Source organism: Monodelphis domestica, chromosome 6, assembly GCF_027887165.1.
Source record: "Monodelphis domestica isolate mMonDom1 chromosome 6, mMonDom1.pri, whole genome shotgun sequence".
NCBI classification, from domain to species: domain Eukaryota; kingdom Metazoa; phylum Chordata; class Mammalia; order Didelphimorphia; family Didelphidae; genus Monodelphis; species Monodelphis domestica.
Window position 1 is genome coordinate 27465684 of NC_077232.1, and position 26062 is coordinate 27491745.

Here is a 26062-nt window from a genome sequence, read left to right on the forward strand (position 1 = left end):
AGGGAACTCGTGTTCCTCCCCTGCTTCTGGGCTGGTGTCCAGAATGGAGACCAACACATGGTTCTTCAAACCTGGATCATCTCCACTTTCCCAAGACAGTAAGTTGAAAAATCTAGATAGAAGAAAACCATAACTTGAATTTATACTATTTAAATTCACCCAGGTGATTTATAGTAGACACCAGAATAAGGAAAGGACCTACTACCTCTGTAGATTTTGTTCTCCAAATCTTCCTCATTTATATAGATAGCAGCTATGGCACTACCCTCTCCTATGTAGAGTGCCCCCAATAGTTCCCTCCAATTCAGAATCCTCTCTGGGTCTCCTTCCACTCAAAGCCAGTCCCTATTCCCTCCCCATGTGTTTATTGTTTTTCTCTAGTCCACCAGAATTCAAAGGAAGGACGCTGAATAAAATGGCTCAGTAAGGAGAGCAGCAGTAGGCCCATTCCACCAGAAACATGGGGTGCGGCCCTCTAACAAATGCATCTGCCATCAGGGGCAGTGAGTGGGGTCCAGGTCTATACATCAGAGTAGGGAGAGCTGGCCTCCCACGAGGCAGGACCATTGATGTCACTGATGCTCCCTGGGGTTTCCTGATTCCTGAGGCTCACTCATTCGCTCCCTCCGTCCTTCCCTCCCTCCCTCCCCTTCTGTCATACTAAGTATCGATTCAGATGTAGAAGAATGGCAAGGGCCAGGCAGTTGGGGTTAAGTGACTTCCCCAGGATCACACAGCTAGGCCAAATTTGAACCCAGGACCCTTGTCTCCAGGCCTAGCACTCCATCTACTGAACCACTTAGCTAGGCTCTCCAGTCCTTTTAGGGAAGATCATAATCCCCTTCACTTTTATCCCAATAATTTCCCCGTCTACTTACTGTTGGCTAAAATGCCTTTATTTGGAGACAAAAATCATTCATTATATTAAGAAGATAAATATAAGAGGAAACCGGCAGGAGTTGGGGGAGGGGGGGGAAGGAAGGTGTGCATCAGTGTGAATCAGTGTTATTCAGAGTATAAATAAGGTTACTACTAGCCTTCCTTATTATGATTAGCTAGAATGGCTTGAAAGGAAGACCTGGGCCTCACATCTGCAGGTTATGTCCAGTGCATAGATGGAGTCCCTTCCTCCCAGGGACCCTTGCTAGAAGGAAGCACCACAGAGGAGCAAGCTAAAGCTCAAAGGGGTTATCACCTTACAGACAGATGAGGCAGAGGTGAGACCTGACCTCAGAGTGCCAGACATGCTGGAGTGGGTAGGGGAACACCCCACAGTGCAGAGGGGCCAGGGTTACCAAAGACAAAGCTCATTGACTTGGGTTTTTCCCTAAGGATTTCCTAAGGATTACTTTAGGACAATAGAATCAAAGATCTAGGCCTGGAAGGAAATTGAGGCCAGGGAGATTACATAACCTGCTCAGGATCAAACAGTTTTAGTAAAGGTCAGAGGAGAAATTTGAACTTCAAACCTCTGACTCCAGAGCTGCTTATTTTCATCTGTTCTTAAGCAAGAAAGGCAGTAGCCTGTCCTCTAAGGATGTGTCCTATGTGGCTGAGCAAGTGGGTAGCTAGATTTTTAAATACAGACTCTCTTTTAAAAGAATTGAGCTCTCTTTTAAAGAAATAAGTTGCTTTTTATTTGTCTCTCAATTTTAAAAAATCCCCACTTTCCCTTTTTTTAAAGCCTTATCTACTGTCTTAGAATCCATACTAGTTCCAAGGCAGAAGAGCAATAAGGGGCTACGTAATTGAGGTTTACATGCCTTGCCCAGGGTCACATAGTTAGGAAGTGTATAGAGTCACATTTGAACCCAGGACCTCCCATCTCCAGGCCTGTTGCTTTATCCACTGAGTCACCTAGCTGCCCCTCCCATTCTGCTTTTTGATGTTATAAATGAGCTGCAACTCAAGCCATTTTGTTTTTAAAAGAGACGAGGAATGACATGTAAGAATTTCCAGTCTTTGCTTACCACTGCACTAATAAGCCAGCATAGGTTGCAGACAGACACACTACAGTTCATTTAGCCACTCAGGTGTGACCCAACCCATCAGTAAGTGATAGACACAGGTGACTCTCACTTCCACAGATTGTTTGTGTCTGTGAGTTATGTGGACTGAGGGAGAGTGTGTCTCTTCCCTCTGAGCCACGTGACCCAGAGTTTGGGTCAGATAGATAGGACAAAACATACATATTTAGCAAAAGGTAAAAGGATGCTTAAATTGTTCTAAAGGCCCCTGGAAGCCATGTAACCCAAATCAAAGAGAATCCTAGCTTTTTTACCAGTCAGTTAATTAGCATTTGGTAAACTCCTACTATGTGCCCTATTAAATAACACAATGGGAAATGGCTGTGTACCTGGGAACTATTCAGAAGCCACTGAATATTAATGGCAACTTTACAGGGTACAGGGGATGGAGTGCTGAGCCTGGAGTCAAGAAGACTTGAATCCAAATTCAGCCTCAGACACTTGCTCTGTGACTCTGGAAAAGTCATTTAAATGGTGTCTTCTTCAGTTTCCTCAGCTTTAAAATAGGGATAATAGCAATTACCTCCCAGTGAGGATCAGATCTGTAAAAAGTATTTGTAAAAGTACTTAACACAGTACCTGGCATCCTTCCCCTAATAAGTGACTTAGAAAAAGATGTCTATGTTAAGATTTCCATAGTCCTTTATTTTAACCCCCCCCCAAAAAAACCCCACTTTTTTATATTTCTAAGATTAGATCTCTCAAGATTGAAAAGAAAACCTTTTATTTGGTCCATTTTTCTTTTAACAGGCTCCCTTTTGTTGGATACCTCACTTTTTAAGAGCAATCAGCTGCTTTTTGACGAGTTAGGTGAAGGAAATCCACGACTTCGAGAACCCCGAAATCTCTTTGCTTTCTTCTCTAATGATGGGTTTCTACAGGCTCCACGGTGGCCCATAGAATGTGAAGTCATCAAGGAAAATATTCATCATATTGGTAATCTCATTTGTATTGCTACCTCAGTGACTTAGGAGAGTAAAATAAGGGTAAGAGCTGGCAAGGATTTTCAGGTTGGTCATCTTCTCACTTAGAGGGATTCCCTCAGGTCTATGCCCTGGTTCTTTACCTTTCAAGTTCAGAAAGTCAGAGGTTATCATTTGCCCAGAGACAATCTGTTTGTGTCAAGACCTGGAACTTCATTGGGCTAAGGATCTCCTTACTATGGAGATTTCTTTCCCTAATGAAGGCCAGAGGCTCCAGGAACTTAGGGAGCTGCTTGGGCCTATAACAACTCAAGAGACTTGGTCAAAGTCACACAGACACTATTCCTGAGGTTGGATTTGGACCAAGAGTTTCCAGATTCCAAAGCTTGTTCTTTGCCCACTTCCCATGCCTTCTGTGTGACCAAGTTCTGGTGAATTGATTCATGTTACTCCCAATTCATAAGTAACTGGAACAAAGTGGAATGCAAATTTATTTATCAAAAGAGGGCTATGCCTTTCTGTTCTCATGGCACACTCCTGTTAGTGTTTGCTATGCAGTGTTGGCCCTTTCAAGGATCAAAGTATCTGGAAAACTTACCCTGAGATCATACAGTTGCTTTGTCCACTGGGAAGGCAAAGCCAGGAGAGTTGAATGGCCTCTGGGATGCTTCACACCAGGATTCTTAGCAGTGCTTCCCTGTGGAGTTCAATCATCCCATTCTGTACCACTCTGAAGTGCCACACTAACACCAACTAGGCACTCTCAGTTCTTGCTGCTTCTTATTCTCTTTGTTTCTTCTAGAAATCCCCAAAGAGCCCTAAGCTCTTCTTGTGAGATGCACTTTGAAGCTCCTTTCTAAAAGTCCTCAGGCTCATTTACATTCTTGTCCTCAGTTATCACATGTGAGTTTTCCAGCCTTATTGTCCCAGCATCCTTTACAAAAGGAGAACAAATGGCATGCATTATGAGCTGCCAAGGGGAATACTTTATTTTTTTATTTGGAAAATTAAATTTAATTAATTAATTTGAATATTTTTCCATGGTTACATGATTCATGTTCTTTCCCTCCTCTCCTCCCACCTCCCATAGCCAACGAGCAATTCCACTGGGTTTTACTTGTGTCATTGATGATTTCCCTATTATTGATATTTGCACTAGGGAGATCGTTTTAGAGTCTACATCCCCAATCATATTCCCATCGACCCATGTGGTCAAGCAGTTGTTTTTCTTCGATGTTTCTACTCCCAAGGGGAATACCTGAGAAGGAAAAAGAAGGCTTTCTTTTGGTACTTGCAGAAGTGACCAGAGTAATTTCAGCTTTGCATATCTTTCTCTTTGTGCTGTGAAATGCCCTTTGGGCAGTTATTGATTGCATGCCCCTATTGGATATCTTCTTTCAGAATGGGTCCCACCCAAGCCCGAGTATTTCTATCAACCTACAGGTAATGAGAAGGTGCCAGAAATTGTCGGAGAGGGAAGAGGCACAGTGGTCTATCATATTGAATCAGGTATCCTTGTTTTCCTCAAAAGGGTTTCATTTTGACAGTTACAAAAATCTGTGATCACATGTATGAAAGCTAATGAAGCATCTTTTGATGGCCAGATTGATTAATTGCTAATATTGGTGGAAGGTTAACCTTAGTCCTTTTACTATTCTGCAAAAAATGATTGTTTCTTTTTTGTTTATAAGACCATATTGAAGCTTCCTCCTCTTTGAAACAAATCTCACTGGAGCCTCCTCCAAAGAATCTGCCCTTTCCAACTTTTAACACCACTTTTCAACCTCCCTTCTGTTGTATGCTAAGAAAGTATTTGGTCCACTTCATAGTTTTCTATGAACTTTATAAAGCATATCAATATGGTTTTACTTAACTTATTTTTAAAGGGAAGATAATTGGGGGGATTATTAGAAGGTGATTATTGTGTTAAGAGAACATGTATAAAATATGTGTTTAAAAAATAAAAATAAAATCCACTAGAACTTCAATAGGGCTATGATTTTACTGATGAGACCACTCCCTCCAGTGGTACAGATTTCAACTCATTTTCTCATCTTGTGCCATTCATGTGCATGGCCTTCCACAGAGACCCATAAAAGATATACCCAAAATCCTTGAGCCTTCTCTTGTCACTTAGCAGGCCAGCACCAGGTCTGACCATCTCTTGTCCCTTGCTTAACTGCATGACTCTTTTTGAGTCATACAGTTTCTGGATTGTACATTTGTTGTGCCACATCTTGGAGATAAGTCTTTATGGCTAATAGCAGCCTTAACCTGGAATGATGGGCCTGGTATGCCAGTTGCCCCAGGCCATGTTCTGTCCATGCCTGTGTTTACAGTTTACAGTTTAGTAATATGAATTACCATTAATCCTTTGGTAAACTGTAATTTGTATGCGTGGGAGATCAGGATGCCCTCTGAGTTTCAGTCCTATCGAGCAGAAGGATAAAGCCAAACTTCAATGAATCCGTGTTTGTTTTGTAGATGGCAGCCCATCTGATTGGTTTTCTCATCCTTTCTGTCCTTTGCTTTTCTTTAAAGCCACCACTGAGGATCTACCTAACATTTTGGAAACCTCCCTTTCGATCCTATCACTTTCTTTGCAAACTAGAGTAGAACTTGGAGCCATGTGTCCATTGTCCCCTACTCTTAGGGACCAAGACTGGTCCCTCACCTTTGCTAACCACAATGATATCTTTTATGCTACATCTCATATATGTCAGCCTAAACCTGCCATGTCAATTAAGCTTTATCTTCTTTTGGTTCACTTGCAGTTCTCATCTTCCATAATCATGCTATTCTATGACTGAGGCACATAGCATTACCAAAGATATCAGAATCAATTTTCAAAAATCTAGGATAAAAAGGAAAGCCACCATGCCCTTACACTACAAAATGTACCAACTGTCTGAGAGCCCATCTACCAAAACACACATAATCCTTGTATAGTTACAGTTACAAAGTGTACCTGAAAGAATTAAAAATTCAGTGCTCATGGCTGGGCCACAACAATAAAATAAACAGGGTAACAGTATCACAGCTGATTTATAGATTTAATTCGGTGTTAATCAAATCATCAAACATTTCTCATTGTAGATCTGTCTTCTGACATTGCCACCACTCACTGACCCCTCCATTTACTAGCCAGGGGGTCTGCCTGCCTTAGATTTCTCCCCACTCCAGTCCATTCTCCATTTAGCCACCAAACGCATGGCCAGCTAAACATCCATTCAAAAAAAGGTTTGTCATAACTACATAGATAGCAGGAGGGAAACAGTCAAGGAATGTCTACATAGGCCTGAGTGTCTCCAAGATACTTGATTACACATCATTACTACTTTCCAGGAAGCATTCTCCAGCCTTTTTTCATGTGGGGAATTTGCATCAGCCTCACCAATGACTATGACACATTCTTCTGTATGTATCAATCCCTCTTGTACTAGTTATCTTGAATGAAAATTCCTTTTTGATTGTTGTCTATTGTTTTTTGTTATTACTCTAGAGAAAAGTTATTGGTTTTTGTGGGTCTCTGCAACTTTGCTGCCATAATCCCAATCTTTTTTTTTTTTTTTGCTGATTCCTTGGGATTTTCTAAGTAAAGCATGTCACATAATGCTGCAAAACTTGGAGTGACTTTTTCATAGCATGAAAAGGATGTGTAAAAAGTATCTATACCTTAGTCTCTCTTTAGGGAAGATGAAGAAGGAAATTCCTCTATCATTCTAATGGAGATGTATCTGTGAGAGCAATGGGAGCCAGGCGTTGTTCAGCTGAAGGATCAGTCACAATCCAGGGACCTTCAAAAAGTTCTGCCCATGCCTTATCTTTGAAGGAGTCAGCAAAAGAGAGGAGGGGCTTTGCCAGTCCACAGAGTCATCTCTTGTCCTGGAGAAGAAAGCCAGCTGATGGAAGAATCCAGTGTCCAAGAATGAATCTATCTCTGATTTTACTCTTGTTCCTCCTACAAAGTGATGTGATAAGATGAACATTTTAGTAAGCACCTACTCTGGTTTTTCCAGAAGTAATATATAGCTGCTATAGTGAACTATAAGGAAAGCTAAGCACTGCAGAATCAATGCTTTCAAATTGTGATGCTGGAGAAGACTTTTGGGAGTCCCTTGGAAAACAAAGAGATCAAATCAGTCAACACTTAAAGAAATTAATTCAAGACTATTAACTGGAAGGTCAAATATTGAAGCCAACACTTATGTACTTTGGCCACATGATGAGGAGATAGAACTCACTGGAAAAAATCCTTTTGTTGGGAAAAATTGAAGGCAAGAGGAAAAAGGGGACAACGGAGGTTGATATGAACGAATAGGCAGTGTCATGGAAGCAATGAACATGAGTTTAGACTTCAAAAGTTAGTGCCTCCACTATAGAAGGGCCTGGTGTGCTATGGTCTATGGGGTCAGGAAGAGTGGGACACACCTAAACAATAAAAATGTGCCAAGCACTAGGCTGAGAGCTAGGGATAAGAATAAGAAAAAGAAAGTCAATTTCTGCCATAAAGGAACTTACTGAGGGAGAGGCAGGCAGGTGGCTCTATAGATCAGAGGTCCTGGGTTCAGATTTGGCCTCAGACACTTCTAGCTATGTGACCTTAGACAAGTCACTTACGTCCCATTGCCTAGCCCTTCTTGCTCTTCTGCCTTAGAACAGATAGTATCAATTCCAAGACAAAAGGCAAGGGCTTAAAAACTAACAAGGGAAGACAATATAAAAATTAAAAAAAAAAAAAGCTAAAAAGGGGTGGAGGGGGAGTACCAGAGGGTTAGGTAGAGACAGACTTGAAGATGATGATGGTGGAGATGAAACCAAGCAGAGCAGCTGGTGTCAAATGAAGAGATGGCTGGGATTCTGAGCCCCCATAAGCAGAGGCTGTGGAAGTTTTTTCGCCACCCTCAGGTCTCCATTCTGCGAGGCAGAGGGTACTGAGGAGGTGTGAGGGCCAAAGCTAAAGCACTCTCCCCGCAGAAGACGAACCTCTCTGTGGAGATAATAGTGGTGAAAGCCTGAACCAATCAGATGGCAAATGAAGGTGGCCCACAAAGAGGAGGGATTTCTCTGTCGTCCCCCCATCCGAAATGGCATCTGGCAGCAGAAAAACTCCCCCAGCAAAAGATGCCACACTGCAAAAAGCAGGCCTGGAGAGTCCAGCAGCAGGGTCCAGAGGCAAGAGGAGGCACAGGGCCCAGTGGGAGGAGTGGGAAGACACCCTAGAAAGAAGATGAGGGGTTTGGGCCTCTGCTAGCATGTTCTGCACATGTACCTACTCTTCACACTGATGTTCTGTGTATTTGTGCAAGTGTGACCCTCAAGTTTATGGAAACTGTCTGGTTTACCATTTTAGTAAATGCTTTGAGGTAACTGTCAACTGGCTCACTGTTAAAGGCGAACATACTTCCTGGTGGGTGTTTGGGAGCTATGATTTCAGCATACAAACCTTGAAACTGAGGTAGCTATTGGTCCCTCAGGGACCCAACCCATGAGTTTTACATTGGGGAAGATGGCCCCAAAGGGCACACTACAAGGGTAACCCCTCTGAATTCCAGGTAGATCATCGAATCTCCACCATCCACTCCTCGTGCCCCCACCCCCAATCCGCAGCATATCAAGGGACGGGCACATGAACTCATGGCCAAGTGGTAAAAACTTAAAGGTTCAGAGTTACAGAAGGTGCCCTGGGGTAAGTCAGAGTATTTCTGCCATGTAGGATCAAGCAGTAGGTCTGGGAAGCCTTTTGCCTTGGTTCTGGGGTCACCAGATTCCCACTAGGTCTGGTTTTCAGATCATGGCAGTACCAAACCAAATGGCTTTTCTTCTATACCCCCACTCTGATCAATAATGCCACTTTCCCTCCCAACTCCATTTATTCTCCCACTTCTGGCAGCCCTGTTCTCTGACTCTGGTCTCCTTTTCATACAGCTCCTCATCTCTTGTCTTCCTTTTCCAAACCCTTACCATAAACCCTGAATCCAGACAGAAGGTGACTCTCTAGGCCCATGATGGTGAACCTATGGCACATGTGCCAAAACTGGCATGCAGAGATCTCTGTGGGCACACAATGCCCACCAGAGTTAGTTACTAGACAGGCAGAAGAACTCTGTGGAGCTGCTCCCTTCCCCCTCTCCACCACACCTCCCAACCCTTCTGCCCAGCAGCTTAATTGAAGCATGTACTCCCTCCCCTGAGCAGAATACTCCCCTCTCTTTCTCCCTCCCCTGTCTGGAGTAAGGTGGCAAGCCAGGGCAGAGGGGAATCAGGGCACAGCACACAGTCTAAAAAATTCACCATCACTGCTCTAGACCATGTATTTATCAGTGTAGATTCTCCTTCCACTGATGTAGAATTTAACCTCTGCCCCTTTTCATCTTGTCCAATTCTCCTTCATAAAGACTTCATCCAGTGTGCTGAAGGCCTCCCCCAACACTTTTTAAAATTCAGGAATACTAATATATATCACATAAATTCTCTATTTTCCCTGCCTTGCTCTTTCTGTATAAATGCTTTATATGAATATAGTAATATATTTGATGTTCTTATTACTAAAGGCCTACCCTGTTGGCCCAGAGATGGCCTTGGATGATGACTGCAAACCTATGCCAACAGAGCACCGGAGTAGATTGTCTCTTTTTTGAGGACCAGCCTAGCTAACTTCAAAATAGCTCATCCCCTTGGGTGACTGCAGGGTATTGAGTTGTTCAGTAGGAGGGGTTCTCCAAGACCTCATAGTCACAGAGGCCATGAACAGTATCCATAGAGGATGCTGATGAAGTCACAGCTTGAAGTTTTCACAGTCAGCATATATGTTTGTGTAAGTAGAGAAGATGACTTGTCTCAACTTCTAAGTCTGTCCATTTTCTCAGCCCCCGCGAGTTCCTATTTCTCCAGCTCAAGAGTGGGAGGCAAACGAGGATTGATCAAACAACTTTCTGTCAATTTACAAGGACCAGAAGATGATACCCTGCTATTTGAATCGAGGTTTGAGAGTGGGAATTTGCTGAAAGCTGTCAGAGTGTGAGTAATAATGAAAAGGAATTTCTATTGGGGGATGGTGATTAGAGGGGCTGCTGAGAGTTGCCTCCAAGAGTGGATTTAGATTTGGGATTCACTATTGAAAGATAGGTAGGAGTAAGAGGGAAAACTGTTATTTGCCCTTAGGGGTTACCAGAAAAAAGAATTAAATATAATAATGCCTCAATTAGCAAAGAATTCATTCCAATGGTAGACTTCATTGTCAGAAACTTTTTAATAAAGAAAGAGAAATGTTATAAGAGCCTTGGAGGGGCAACAAGGTGGCTCAGTAGAGAGCCAGGCCTGGAGGTGGGAGGTCCTGGGTTCAAATGTGACCTCAGTTTCCTAGTTGTATGACCGTAGGCCTGTGATGACAGACCTATGGCACATGTGCCAAAAAGGGCACCCAAAGCCCACTCTGGGCATGCACGTTGTTGCCTGCCAAAGTTCATTACTAGAAAGGCAGAGGGACTTGGTGGAGCTGCTCCCTTCTCCCTTTCCACCACGCTGAGGACATTTTTTCATTATCACCCACCCCTCTGCCCAGAAGCCCAATGAGAGTGCTTCCTCCCCTCTCTGGGATAAGAGGGGAATGCAAGGCATGGGGTCTCTGGGGAAGGGCACAGCACAAGATCTCTAAAAGGTTTGCCATCACTGCCTCAGCAGTTCACTTAACCCCCATTGCCTACCCCATCACTCTTCTGCCTTGGAACTGATACTTGGTATACTTCTAAGTCAGAAGGTAAAGATTAAAAAAAAACACACACACACACCTTGCAAATGAATTACAAGATTCTCTTTGTTGAGACATGCCACAGTTTCTTTGGTTCTCTTAATCTAAGTCACAAGTCCTGCTTGTTTCTGGATGCTTCCCCCAGCCCTGATGAGGTGGTTGTACTAAACTAAGCCTGGATGATGACTCCCCCAACTCCAGATAACTGGTTATTTTGACCCCCAGGAATGGGACCCTCCTTAGTGAAACCCATACCCCTTCATCACCAGCTATGAGCTGCTCTCACTAGCAGCCCCCATTTCCCCTTTAGTCCCAACTGGATACTAATAGAAACATCTTTGATCCTAAGGAATGTTCTGAACAGAATATTAGGGCAGTCCCTAGAGATGACTTCAGTAGTCACAGATAATGTTCTGTCCATGATTCTCCTGTGGAATGCCAAACTGGTTCTGAATCAAACTGCCCTCTTCTCTAATGATTAAGAATTGGTTCTCTGCTTGACACTCACATTCCCTCTGCTATATGGTACCGATTCTAGTATGCCATTGCTTCTGCCACAGAGAGTAATAGTCCCGTAGAGCTGGAAAGCCATTAGACCCCAGACATTGGTCAGCCCATCTTTTTACAGAAGAAGAAAGCGAAGGCTAGGGGAGGCGGGAGAGCTCTGCCCAAGGTCACTCAGCTAATACACAGACAAGTTGGAATTCCATTGTTGGAAGGCCATTGTAGCCTAGCTGGTGTCACTGTGGAGCAAGATTAGCTAGGCACATTCTTCTACTCCCTCTTGCCACTAGACATTTGGGGAGGATCTGATACTTCCCAAATGACTCCTTTCTCCCATTGCCTAGTCCTTAGCCCAGGACAAGGCTATACCTCAGTTTAAATCTGGCCTCAAATTCTTCCTGTCTATGTGACCCTAGGCAAGTTACTTAACCCCCATTGCCTAGCCCTTAACACTCTTCTGCCCTGGAAGTAATACTTAGAACTGATTATAGGACAGAAGGGAAGGGTGTTTGTTTGTTTTTTTATAAATACTAAGAGAGAAAGTCAGGTAGCATGTGGATAGAGCATCAGACCTGGATTTGGGAGAATAATAGGTTCAAATCTGGCCTTAGATGCTTCCTAGCCATGCGACCCTGGGCAAGTCAGTTAACCTTGTTTGCCTAGCCTTTGCCCTTCTGTCTTAGAGTTGTTACTAAGAAGGGTTAATTTTTTTAATTGCTACTGGGAGGGCTTAAAAAATAATCATATAAAATATACAGAATCAAAAAGGAGACCAAATATAGGTATGAAAGCGCTATTTAAAATGTTGAAAAAAACAAACTGAAAAACTCAGGTTAAGAACCCTAAAGTGGTTTGAATCATGTGGATTTCTCTGCTCTTTTTATAAGCTTATAAAACAAGCTATTTTTTAAAAAATCGTCACTATAAAACATTCTCACCCCAATAGCACCAGGTTGGTCTGGATAGTGGTGTAATCTCCTAACCTGATGAAAGTCTTTCTATTTCTAGCTAATCATTAGTATCCTCCAGCTGCCCACCCCATAGCTAAAGAAATATACAGCTCAGAGCAGTAATGACAGGTCACCATATTATATATCAAGGGGAAATACTTTTAAATCATGAATTAAGTTAGAAGTCATAAGAGATTTAAAGAATAGGATAACTTGGGAGTTAAATGCAAGCGGCAGCTTTACAGGCTGAGATAAAAACAGGGAGGGCAGGACCTCACAGGTTCAATGGCTTCTCCCTGGGTTGTTTCTTCATTACTACACGCTGGCGGATATGATCAAAGTCAGCTATTTCCCATCACCGTTTGCTGCCCTGCCTGTCCTGTCCAGCTCTTCTAGGGCCCATGGTGAAGTGCAGTGAGGAGAAAGAGGCCAGCAAAGCCATTGTTGGCACTGTTCCCTCTGAAGTCTCGTGAGCAGTTTTTGCCTCGCTCTGTCTCAGGGCAGTTCAGGGTTCTAGGTCTTGGAGAACTTCCCACCTCCCATCCCCTGCCCCGTTGACCATCCTGCTCAAGCCTGGCAATAGACTCATTCTCTTCTTGGGCCTGGAGGAGAATGTTGTCCCAGCAAACTACAACGCCAGTGATTTCCAGTTAGAGTTTTGCATTTATCCTAGCTGTAGGGAATCCAAATACCCTGTTATACCCATTTGTCCTTCCCACCTTGTCCCTTCAGTGACAGATTCTGGAATTTGTGATTTGGTCAGGGTCAAATGGTACCCACAAAGCACAACTGGCAAAGTCCCACAATGCCACATCTCCAAAGGGCAGGTTACTACCGAGCTTCCTCATTCTCTCTAAAAAAAAAAAAATAAGAGAGGAGGTATCTAGGAGTGTGGCTAAAGGGCCAAGCCTGGAAATGAGAGTACCTGGGTTCAAATCTGACCTCAGACACTTCCTAGCTGTGTGACCCTAGGCAAGTCATCTCATCCCAGTGGCCTATAGTATTTAGAGTTGTTACTAAAACAGAAAGGATTTAAAAAAATAATAAGAGCAAGTTATTCCATAAGCTATCATTAGGCTAATGGCAGATCTCCCTCTAAGATAACCTGACCCTGCCATTGCCACCCACTCAGCCAAGCTACAAATCCATTCCTCCTTCAGGCAGGCATCTTTTCTTTCAGTCTTCAATTTCTGCCTTTAGCTCAACTGCTTTTCATGTTCTCGTTCCAGTCTTCCGCTTCTCAAAGTCCTTTTCCCATCTGTTCTCATAAAAATAGAAGCAAACCAGGAATAAAGCCCTTCCATCATCCCTCAGAAATCAAAATTATATCATACCAGCCTCAAATGTTTCAAGGTAAATGACCAGTTGTGAAGCTCTTCTGAAAGGAGACACCGGTACAGGGGAAGGGCCCTGGCCCTGCAATCCAGACGCCTGGGTTTGAATTCTGGTTCTGCCCTGGATTGGTGAGTCAGTCTCACACTGACCTCTAATGTCTCTGTGTTTCCTAACGGCACACAGACCACCACTGAAACAAAAAGAGGACCAGGACACCCGTATCTCATCTCACCACAGAGGGCTGCACTTCCTGCCCAAACCACTCATTGAAACCCTTCAGGGCCTACACGCTGCTACTAAATCCGTCAGGGACTTTCACACCTAGAAAGAAGTCTAATTTAATCCTGAGGTCCAGGCTCTCAGGAATTATGGAGGTGCGGCTATTCGGGCTTCTGCCTAACACCAGCCCCAGGGGTCCCAGTCTTGTTCTGGGACTGCAGAGTGAAGCTGCGTTCATAGCTGCAACACAGGAAACTGGCCCCGTCCAGATCTACAAACTAACTAGAGTGGCCCAAGGGAATTAGGGTCTTTGGGGTTTTGTATTGAGACCTAGTCCTAGAGATGGGAGGTTCTTTCTGGGTTCAAAATCTGGCCTCAGAAACTTCCTAGCTTTGTGACCTTGGGCAAGTCACTTAACCCGCATTACCTGTCTTCTACCTTGGAACTGATGCTTAGTAGTATCAGTCTTCCTATATCTTAGTATCTTAAATTCTAAAGCAGAAGGTAAAGGTTTACAAAACACAAAAGCAAATGTACCAGATTCGAGTGAGAAGATCAGGCACCTTTCAATATACCATTCATGGTAGGGTAGATGAGGTTAAACTAGAACAGGAGCTTTACTTAAGACTTCATCATCTTTCCAGCTGTTTCCATTTCCCTGTCCTCCCTCCTTTCTTTTGAGGAAGGGGCCAAGATTGGCTAGAGTGTACTGCTTGGACAAGTCACTTTTCTGTGCCTCAGTTTTTTCATCTGTAAAATGGGGATAATAAGGGTACAACAACCTCAAAGGGCTATTAGAAGTTTCAAATGAATTGAAATATTGAATATAAAACTGTTCAAGTGACAGGCAGAGGAGATTTTTTTAAAGATAATATATTAATATATATATATATATAACCACTACATGAAAACATCCTGAGAACCAAAGCACAAACCAGAGAAGAGTGGTATAGTCGTCAGTCAGTTGGTCAGACATTTATTAAGCACCTGCTGTGTGCCGGTGAAAACAGTCTCTGCCCTCAAGGGCAATCCACGAACTAGTAGAGAGAACAGAAGTCGGGAAAAGCTGGGTTCCAATCCCACCACGCTCTGTAGACACGTAACCAGTTAAGCCACTTAACGTCCCTAAAGTCAGACCTGTGATTTTCCGCCTTGCAGAGACACCTACGACTATGAGCTCACGCTGCGAACCGACCTCTACACCAACAAGCACACGCAGTGGTTTTATTTCCGAGTCCAGAACACCAGAAAAGAAGTGACGTACCGCTTCACCATCGTCAATCTGCTCAAACCCAAGAGCCTGTACACCATCGGGATGAAGCCTCTCCTGTACTCGGAGGTGGATGCGCGCAGCCACAACATCGGCTGGAGACGCGCCGGAGACGAGATCAAGTACTACAGGAAGGCTGCGGAGGAGGGGCAGCCCACGTTCTACTGCCTCACGTGGACGGTGCGCTTTCCACACGACCAGGACACGTGCTACTTGGCTCACTTCTACCCGTACACCTACACGGATTTGCAGTACTACCTGCTGGCGGTGGCCAACAATCCCATCCAGTCTCAGTTCTGCAAGCTGAGAACTCTGTGCAGGAGCCTCGCGGGCAACACCGTCTATCTGCTCACCATCACCAACCCGTCCAAGACCGCAGAAATGGCGGCCGCCAAGAAGGCGGTCATTCTGAGCGCCAGAGTCCACCCCGGGGAGAGCAACGGCTCCTGGATGATGAAGGGGTTCCTGGACTTCATCCTGGGGGACTCGCCCGACGCCCACCTCCTCCGAGACATCTTCATTTTCAAGGTGGTTCCTATGCTAAATCCGGACGGCGTGATCGTGGGCAATTACCGCTGCTCCCTGGCAGGCAGGGACCTGAATAGGCATTACAAGACCATCCTGAAAGAGTCTTTCCCCTGCATTTGGTACACCCGGAATATGATCAAGAGGTGAGGAAGATGGTGATTCTGTGTGTGTCTCAGTATGCTCTGTAACCTTCTTTTACCAACAAGCCCGGTGGTTGATAAAAGAAAGCCAGCTGGGGGTAACGAGGCAGCTCAATGGGTAGAGAGCCAGGCCTAGAGATGGGAGGTCCTAGGTTCAACTCTGGCCTCAGCCACTTCCCAGCTGGGTGACCCTGGGCAAGTCACTTGACCCCCATGGCCTAGCCCTGACCACTCTTCTGCCTTGGAGCCAATACACAGTATTGACTCCAAGATGGAAGGTAAAGGTTTTAAATTAAAAAAAAATTTTTTTTAAGTAAAATAAAATAAACACCAGCTCATTGTGTCTGTAGCCAGGGGTTGGAGGATGCATAGTGCTTGTGCATGGCACGGCAGTGAGCCCCCTTAGCCCTTCCTGGGTCCGTGGAGACGGTGAGTGAGCAGCCCTTAGGAGGACGGAGAGATGGGTTGGCAGAGGGCAGGCGAGCCTGCATGTCAGAAGGAAGAGCCTGTATGAGCGGCCTGCAGGGTGGGCACGAGCCAGTTAAGCAATAGGGCCAGTTAGCAGACCTGCTTGCATTGTCTGCCACCAGCCTTCCGACAGCATTTGATTTTATATCTCCCTGATGTGCTCAGTATATGTTCTTTTCTAATGTAGTTATCTGGGACAATCGTATCTCTTGATGGGATTGTAAATTTGGCGAGAGCAGAAAGTTTCTCACCTTTTTTGGTATTTCCCTTAGTTGGGGTGGCCAGGTGGCTCCATGGATTGAGAGCCAGGCCAGAAGATGGGAGGTGCTAGGTCCCAATCTGGCCTCTTCCTAACTATGACACTCCTATCTATGTGACCCCCGGCAAGTCATTTAGCCCCCATTTCTGGCCTTAACTGCTCTTCTGCCTACATAGAATTGATTCTAAGATGGAAGGTAAGGGATATATATATAGATATATATATATATCTTCCCTTAGCACCTAGCACCATGCTTTGCACACATTAAATGCTTGTTAAATTTTGGTCACTGATGCAATTAATAGGCCTCTTTCCCCAACTCTACCCCTCTTCTCATCTTCTTTCCACCCCTTGCTCAAAGCATAGGATTTCAAGTTAATATTATTTCTGCGAAGACTATAATTTAAACAGCTCACCATCTCTGGGACGCCGTAGGGCAATACTCCCTTCCCTGCCACCTCTGTCCTTCAAGGCAGGAACTGCCTCTCTTTGGCTCTATAGCTAGCTCTTAGCAGTGTATCTAGCACAAAGTAAGTGCTCAATAAATCCCTTTTTATCGATTTATTCATGCGAGTCATTGATGGTTTTGGGGAAGGTGAGGGAGGTGATCAGAGGGACACCCATTTAACTCAGCAATTAATTGTCAAGTAGCTACAACGTGCAAGGCATTCCTTAGGCACAAGTAGGCAGAACCAGAGAGCACCTCTGCACACCATCCCCGGCCTCAAGGAATCTAACGGAGGTGGGCATAAAACCGATTCCAATAGAGGCATGAGAACAGAAGGGCTTAGTGCACAGGAGACGTCTCGGGGGATGTGTCTGATGAGACCTTAATTCCTTAGAGTCCTCGAGGAGCGAGAAGTCCTGCTGTATTGTGATTTCCACGGGCATAGTCGCAAGAACAACATCTTCCTGTATGGCTGTAACAGCACCAACCGCAAACAATGGCTTCATGAGCGAGTGTTCCCTTTGATGCTGAGCAAAAACGCCCCAGACAAGGTGAGCACGTGACACTGTTGTGATCCCTCATTAGGACTAGATGATGGCTCTGCTTAGCTTGGGCTAAGAAAGCTCTACTTCCTCCCTGGAGTTTCTGTTTCCTGTACGAATCTATTAGCACAAATATCTTTTAGATATCAGAAGAGGTTCCAAGAATCACAGTAACTGCCTCTCTTGTAGTAGGTAAAGCTCGCTAACATATATAGTCTATATATATATAGTGTCTCTCTCTCTCTCTCTCTCTCTCTCTCTCTCTCTCTCTCTCTCTCTCTCTCTCTCTCTCTCTGTCTCTCTCTTTCTCTCTCCCCCCCCTCTCTCCTCTCTCTCTCTCCTCTCTCTCCCCCTCCTCTCTCCATTTCTCTCTCTCCCTCCCTCCCTCTCTCTCTCTTTCTCTCTCTCCCTCTCTCCTCTCTCTCTCCTCTCTCTCTTTCTCTCTCTCTCTCTCTCTCTCTCTCTCTCTCTCTCTCCTCTCTCTCTTTCTCTCTCTCTCTCTCTCTCTCTCTCTCTCTCTCTCTCTCTCTCTCTCTCTCTCTCTCTCTCTCTCTCTCCCCCCCTCTCTCTCCATTTCTCTCTCCCTCCCTCCCTCTCTCTCTCTCTCTTTCTCTCTCTCCCACTCTCCTCTCTCTCTCCTCTCTCTCTTTCTCTCTCTCTCTCTCTCTCTCTCTCTCTCTCTCTCTCTCTCTCTCCTCTCTCTCTTTCTCTCTCTCTCTCTCCTCTCTCTCTCTCTCTCTCTCTCTCCTCTCTCTCCCCCCCTCTCTCTCCATTTCTCTCTCCCTCCCTCCCTCTCTCTCTCTCTCTCTCCCTCTCTCCCTCTCCTCTCTCTGTCTCTATATATCTCTCTCTCTGTCTCTCTCTCCCTCTCCCCCCTCTCTCTCCCTCTCCCCCTCTCTCCCTCTCCCCCTCTCTCCCCCCTCCCCCCCCTCTCTCTCTCTCATATATATATAAAACCTGAAGAAGGGGTTACATGATAAGCCAGTCATTCATAGGTTATGTGATCTGAAACATCCTCGAAGTTGGCTCGAGCTCAGAAATCATGAAAAGGTCACTGAAGGGCTAAAAAGAGAGGCTTCAGAAAATAAAATAGAATTCCCTCTTTAGAAACAATAATGTGGCTGAAGGCAGACACATACAGTAATAATCTATGACAATCTGAAAGTGAAAATCCAATTTTTCTAGCACCTAGAAGTGGATCTGCACCTATATGCCTACAATGAAAAAGAAGCAGTTGGTTGTGCCTCTACTAAGTGCCTACTCTGATGTTTCTTCCGAGTGAGGTGACCCCTGGAAGGACTCACTGTTCAACCACAAGTTCAGGCAGGTGGAAAGGTCTAGAGAATAGGTCTGACAACAGATTCTGTATCTGTCACCCAAGAGCCAAACTAGCTGGCATTGACGGGGCTTGGCACCACTATTTTTGACCACAATACCTCATGGAGGCCTTTACTGTGGTCTGTAGGAGGGCCGGGCCGTCATCTGCATCAGTTGTAGGAATAGCCACATTGATGAAATAACGCTCCTTGACGCGCTACTGGTTAGAATACAAGATGTTTTGAATGGCCTAGATCTGCTCTATAAAATGGTCTCATCATATGAAGTAGTGCAACCCAGCCAATCATCACTGTGGAACTTACGGAGCACCTGCTGTCCTGCCCTCTGAAATTGGTGGGGATTCACATGGAAAAGAGACGAGATCTGTTCCTTTATTTGTCCCTAGGGGCAATGGGTAGATGTTGCAGAAAGGCAAATTCAGACCTGATGTCAGGGAAACCTTTCGACCAATCCAAAAAGTCCTAAGGAAGAATAGCTTGCCTTGGGATGAGACCGATTTCCCCTTAGGAAGTCTTCCAGGAGAGACTAGATGACCATTTGTCTCATTTTATAGTGGAGATTTTTCCATGTATGGACTGGAGGAGGTGCCTGCTGTAGTTCCTCAATTCTTTGATTCTGTGACCATGATTTCTATGACCCTGCAGGCTATATAATGTTTAAATTCCTACAGTTCTAGTCACATTTCAAAACGCTACCAAGGACTTCAGAGAGAATGAGAATCAACTCGATAGACATGAATTCTATGGAACGTTCATTCTAGAACAACTTATCGACAAGGCCTCACTGGCAGGAACACTGTCACTGAAGAGGTCAGAATTGAGCTAGGCCTTTAGGGATGAATGCCATTAGATTGGAGGAAAAGGAGAGAAGTTATTCAAAATGGTGGCACTGCACAAGACACTGGCACGGGCTGATGTGAGTAGGTAGAGGGGTTGGGTAGTGAGCCCATGTACGGGAGAGGCAAGAGGTGCTTAGAGAAGGGCACACGGGGGCCCAAGGAGAATCTCGAATGTTTCACAGCATCAAGAGGCTTGCTTTGGGGGGAAGAGGAGTCACGTGATCAAAAGAGAAAGAGTAAGGACAAATCTCCAATAAGATAAATTCTTTGTAACATCAGAGATGGGGTTATATTCTCCATAAGGAAGACAATTCAAAATGGAAAACAAAATCAATTGTTGTTGAGTGTTCTTGACATTTAGATGTCCACTAACTGAGGAGTTGGGTTTCTCTTCAGTTTTCTTTCCGAAGTTGTAATTTTAGAGTCCACAAGTGCAAAGAAGGAACTGGACGGGTTGTGATGTGGCGGATGGGAATCCTGAACAGCTACACTATGGAGTCGACCTTTGGAGGGTCCACATTAGGTAAGAACTCCTTTGGACAGCATCCTGACGTTACGAGGGTAGGTCCGGTCAGAGACTTTGGGAAGCTAAGCACATTTTCACTATTATTAAATTACTGTAATCTAAAGAAGTGCCTTGCCTTCCACCTGTGACTTCAACTAACACTACTAACAACAATGATACAGAGGCTATTTGTTTTCAGAAATATTTGGCCTACCCAAAGAGAAAGAAAGGCCATATTTTGGGGAGAACGTGGTATTTTGTACTTGGGGGTAGTGTTTTTAAAAAAAGGTTCAAAGGAAGTCCACTTTGAAATGTCCGCTAGGCCAACTGATAATGTAGGATTGAAATTCAGAGAGAAACAGCTAAGTGGCTCAGTGGATAATGAGCTGGAGACAGCTGGTCCTTGGTTCAAATCTTACCTCAGGCAATTCCTAGCTATGTGGCTCTGGGCAAATCACTTAACCCCAATTGCCCAGCCCTTCCCACTCTTCAGCCTTGAAACTGATGCTTAATATTAATTCTAAGACAGATGGTAAATGTTTAAAAAAAGGGGGGGGAGGTAGATAACCAGACTTAGATTTAATGATTTGGGAGTGGTTGACATAGAGATGAAAATGAAATTCACGGGATCCTAATGAGATCATCTAGAGGCTGAGAAAGAAGAATAAAGAGTCTAAAACAGCCATCCTTCAGGGACATGATCTAGATCGGAGGTGTCAGACATGCAGCCTAATACAGATGAACATATAATTGGGAAATAATTTGCAAAATAAAAATACAATAAAAAAATAGACAATACTACATTTAAAAACTCAGTCCATATGCAACCTGCCAAGATCTTTATACATGGTGACCCCAGTTTCTATCTGATTTTATTTTATTATTTTTTTAAACCCTTACCTTCCATCTTAGAATCAACACTATGTATTGGTTGTAAAGCAGAAGAGTGGTAAGGGCTAGGCAATGGGGGTTAAGTGACTTGCCCAGGGTCACACAGCTAGGAAGTGTCAGAGGCCAGATTTGAACCCAGGATTTCCCATCTCTTGGCTTGGCTCTCAATTCACTGTACTACCTAGCTGCCCCCTCTATCTGATTTTAACTCTGTTGGTCTGAATGATGAACCAGCAAAAGAGACCGAGAAGGAGTGGCTAGACAGGTGGTAGGAGAACAAGAGAGAATGGTATTTTAAAAAACAGATTATTTCTGTATCACCCAGATTCAGCAAAAAATTAACTTCCTATTTCTGATGTTGATGTTTTCCCCCCAGGCAATAAAAGAGACACTCATTTTAACACTGAGGACCTGAAATCCCTCGGTTATCATGTCTGTGACACACTTCTTGATTTCTGCGATCCTGACCGCAGTAAGGTAAAAAACTATTTATATTCGATATGAAGTCAAAGAGAGAATTCCAGCTCTAATTGTCACGACTTTGATGAACAAAGAGAATGTTCAGTAAAGCTGCTTTGTTTCCCCAACTCAAAGATCTCCATTCCTTTCTGTTGACCCACTTTGGAAGCAGTCAAGTCCAGGCCACTAAATACAGGCATGGATAGAAAGAAATTTTCATTCTCAACTTACCCCAAATTTTGAATTACTAAATGATTCTGAGTGTATATTCTCATAGAATAATAGCATGAAGTCTCAGACCCAGTGATATCAAAGTAGAGAGTTTCCACATGTTTTAGTCTCTTTATTACTTACTACTTTAAGCTGTTTAATGTTTAAACTTTTGTTATCTCCTTTAGTACTGAGCACAGTGCCATGCATACACTAAGCACTTAATGTTTGTTATAATATGTATTATTTCACTTCTTTTATGAATGCATTTTCATTAGCTGACCAAGTATAAAACTCTGGAGTAATAAAAATATGTATGTGTATACATACATAAACATTATTTATGTGTTTGTATGCATATATATATATATGTATGTATGTATAGGGTGTGGGGAGTGTCCAGGGAGGACTTAGCACCTCTGGTGGTGAGGGTTTGCCAAGCCCTTTTCAGGGCTACTCATTCACCTTTGGTGTCTCCTTTCACCCTAACTCGAACTTGTGGCTCCAAGAAGCCGCAGCATGCACAGTGGCCACACCTGAATAAAACCATCCCAGTAGAAAAGCTAAATTAAACTGAGGAAAACTGATGGGCCGCAAATCCATCAGTGAGTTAGGGGCATATCTACCCCAAACACGCGAAGCCTTCTCCTGTTGGAAGGGGCAGATGAAAACAATCTGTTCCAAAGATCATGAAGGTGGTTGAAGCAGGTTCAGTGGAGCTGTTAGAGCTTGGTCAGACGCTGAAGATGCCAAGGTCATCCACTGCATTCCAAGCCATCACCATTTGTTATTATTTTTGTCTTACAACTGGACTTCAATGACTCTGAAAGAGAGGGAGGCAGTTCTGCCTCACTTAATCGAATTCATGTGATACAAGACATCACCCATAATATCACTGGTCTTCTTCAAAACAAGGACCACCACCACCACCACCAATAATATATATAATATGTATGTATATATATATATATATATATAGGAGTATATGGGGTGCTCAGGGAGGGGTAGTATCTCTGGTATGGAGGGCTTGTCATGCCCTCCTAGGGCAGCTCTCCAGCCTCGACACCCAGCTCTCACTTGTGGCTCCCAGTAGCTGCTAGCATGCGGCAGCGGCCACACCCTGGGCAACGGCTTCAACAGGCCGGCTAAACCTTGTGAGGGTAGCCATTGGGTCAACCTCGACCCCTGGTGAACCAGGGCTTTGCTCACCCAGCATGTGAAGACTGCTTCGGCGGAACAGACGGAAGAAACCAATAAGAAGGTTCAACGGCTGAGATGGCGACACAGCAAGGCACTGTGGAGTGCTTAGGGCGTGTTGGAGCACAAAAGACAACATGGCCATCCAATGCAGCTGAGGAAGTCTCCAGACGTAACAATTTTCCGTGCCAATGGACTCAGGCTTCCAACACCGAGAGAGTGGGACTGTCTCTGTGCATCGACTTTTCCACTTAAATCTCTTTCATGCACAAGTGTCTTTGTGCACATTCATCTATCATAGATGAAAGCGCACAAAGACAATCGTCATTCTCGGCTTCCGAGAGACTACTACCATATATATATGTATTCAGGTATGCACAGGTAATGACTGTGATCGAATATTACTGCACTATAATAAAATACAGTTATGGAGAATTTAGAGAATCTTCAAGAAACTTATATGAGTTGTTACAGAATGACTGAAACAGAATCAAAAGAGCAATTTATACATTGACTACAGTCACATAATAGAAATAACACTGAAAGACATCAAAAGTCTGGTCTGCAGTGGCCACCCTTCATTTCAAAGGGCTGACAGCAAAGCCTTTCCACAAATGATGGTAGGTGAGATCATTCTTGTCAGATCCAGGTTTGGTTCAATTGCACTGTATTTCTACATTGAAGAGGAGGATCCTAGGGATTCTGGGGCAGGTATTGAGGAGTGGAAGTGATATAAAAAAAGTCAGTAAATTCTGTCTTTATAACATAGCTAGAGTTGTGGGCATTGAAAAGAAAGAAGCTCATCATTAGTTAGAATAATTGAAAGACTTGGATGAAAGACTAGGATGTCCAGGAAATGGAAGGGCAAACAGTGCTGGGTTGGGAAGGACACTTCAGGCAGACAGACCTTGAAGAGAAAAAGCCTAGAGATAAGAATGAGCAAAATCCTGGGATCCAGATCTCTTAGTTCAACACTCTTATCTTACAAATAAGGAGACTGAAGTTCAGAAAGAGGAAAAGACTCATCATATTGGTAGTCATTAGTAGAGGCAGAGCTTATCTCAGGACCTCTGTAGGGTCACTGTTTATTTAACACTGTTTCTTCTCTTACCTGTGTTGTTGGGGGAATAGTGGGGTAAATGGGACACTTAGATTATAACTAAATCACATTTCTATATAGATTTTAATGATCATCACTCTGCAATTAAAAGACGAGGTATCCCAGGGGAAGGTTAACCCTGTTTCACTCTGAAGAAGTCTTCCATCTGTTACATTTAAAATAGTTGTCTGCCATAAACTGTAATAATTAAATTGGTTGAGGTTGTAAACTGTAGTGAGTGAAGTAGTGGAAGATATAAATTATAGTAGATATAAGAGAGGGTGAGTAAATTTGACCGCAGAAAATATGTTTCACTACAGTGTCTTGGTTTTAAATCAAATATAAGGTGGTCGCCAGGGAAATATTCCCAATTATGAATATACCCAAGTCAACTGGGTTTTACAGAGAATTTAATTAATAATACAATGAGGAATTAAAGAACAGAGAGAAAGAGAGAAAAAGGAAATAAGTATGAAGGGCCTTAAGCCAACATGGCCTAGACCTGAGTCTTAAGAGAGAGAGATCAGTCAGTCAGTCTTTTATCACTCACCACAAGGTCTGTCTAAGCAAGGATTCTAGTGACAGAGTCTCCTCAGAGAGAGTTCCAGCCAGAGTCCTCCTCAAAGAGCCTTCCAGCCAGAGACTGTTTCAAAGGGCCTCTCTCAAGAGCCTCCAGAGGGACAGAGTCCCCTCAGAGGAGCTCCAGCGAGACCTCCTTAGAGATTGTCCTCCAAGAGCTTCCCTTCTCCAGAGCCTCTCTCAAGAGATTCCTCTCAAGAGAATCTTCAAAAGATCCTAAGAGCTTTTTTTCTCAAGAGAATCTCTTTCTTATATAGGGGGTTTTCTCCTATGTCACCTCCCCTAAGTCCTTACATCTACCAATCACAGTAGATGTTTTCCAAAGGACAGCCCATTCTAAAAACACTGCTGGGTTGACTAATCCCTTTAGTAAGTTTGAACCAGAAAAAACTTCTGAATAAGTTTTCACCTCTTTGCTCCTGGCAAGTTTACAAGTTTCCTGAACTTTAATAGGTACTTAGCACCCCATTGTATTAATTCTAAAAATAGGCATGGCTTAAAGAACTTTTTGCCTCATTATAAGTATGGGTTTAAGTACTTTCATTGTTTAGCAAGGAGTTTTCTCCCCTAAAGCAGTCTTAAGTAGGGGTGGAGTAGAGGTCCTCCCATTTCTGATCCAAGTAGAGTTCTCACTGTCAAAATGGGGAATGTTCCCAGTAGGGAATTGTTCCAATGGAGAATTCCCCAATGTGGAAATTTTTAACATTCACAAGTCTGAGAAATTTCAAGATTTACACATCACATCCATCATTACCCTTCTTCCACTTCAAGGAGAATTATTTCCCTATGAACAGCTTTTCCATTGCAGGAAACAACCTCAAATGAACTATTTCTATCCCTGCTCCATGATTTTTTTTTAATCTTCCATCTGTTACTGGGTACAAGATGGCAGGATCCTTATTTCCTATGGCTTCTTACCATTTCTTGGAAAAAAAACCTAAAAAATTCCCAAGGCTACCCCCCCCCGCCCCGAAAGAGCCCTACCATGCAATCTGGCAGCTTTTCATGGCTCACCATATGTCAGAGTGTAGCTGGGATAGTAGCTGGGCCAAGAAGACCTGAAAACTGCATAATCCAAAGTGTTTACATACCCTATTTTATGACTTATATGTTACCAGGAAATTTCATTTTTTGCATTGAATTTCCCAAATTGCAGCATGCTGCTTGCTCTGTTTCAGACTCCTTCCTTGGTTCTTTTCTTTCGTCATTATGGATGGCTATACCCTAAGACTCTCCATTCTCTACCAGTCCTTCCAAATGCTTCAGTTATCATGACTATAGAAATGACATCAGGTTTTTTTCTCCTGGGTTTCATTTTGCTTACAGGACATTTCCAGCTGCATTACGAATGTTCTTCTAATACCTAAAATACACCATGTGCAAAACTACACTCATCTGCCCATCAAAACTTGGCTTCCCCAATTTCCCTATTTTTGTTGATGATATCACATCCCCTTTCTCCCAATCATTGAGAAAACTCAGGCTTGACCCTCTTTGTGTCATGCCCTCCCCATATCCAGTCCTGGCAATTCTGCTCTGATAATATATTTTGTATCTATCCCTCTCCTTTCTATGCCTAACAT

At 43.8% G+C, this 26062-nt stretch overlaps 1 protein-coding gene across 5 annotated transcripts in view; it reads left to right on the forward strand.

Annotated features, from left to right (window-relative positions):
• AGBL2 (AGBL carboxypeptidase 2) overlaps positions 1 to 26062 on the forward strand; it is a 76491-nt gene that overhangs the window by 17421 nt on the left and 33008 nt on the right. For 4 of the 5 annotated variants that reach the window (XM_056801757.1, XM_056801758.1, XM_056801759.1 and 1 more), the window contains exons 4-11: positions 3 to 98; positions 2778 to 2963; positions 4352 to 4459; positions 9820 to 9970; positions 14867 to 15649; positions 17216 to 17372; positions 19936 to 20062; positions 21312 to 21412. In XM_056801757.1, coding sequence (XP_056657735.1) covers positions 3 to 98; positions 2778 to 2963; positions 4352 to 4459; positions 9820 to 9970; positions 14867 to 15649; positions 17216 to 17372; positions 19936 to 20062; positions 21312 to 21412 — 1709 coding nt within the window. The remainder of the gene's footprint in view (positions 1 to 2; positions 99 to 2777; positions 2964 to 4351; positions 4460 to 9819; positions 9971 to 14866; positions 15650 to 17215; positions 17373 to 19935; positions 20063 to 21311; positions 21413 to 26062) is intronic. The other variant, XM_056801760.1, reaches the window with a different exon arrangement.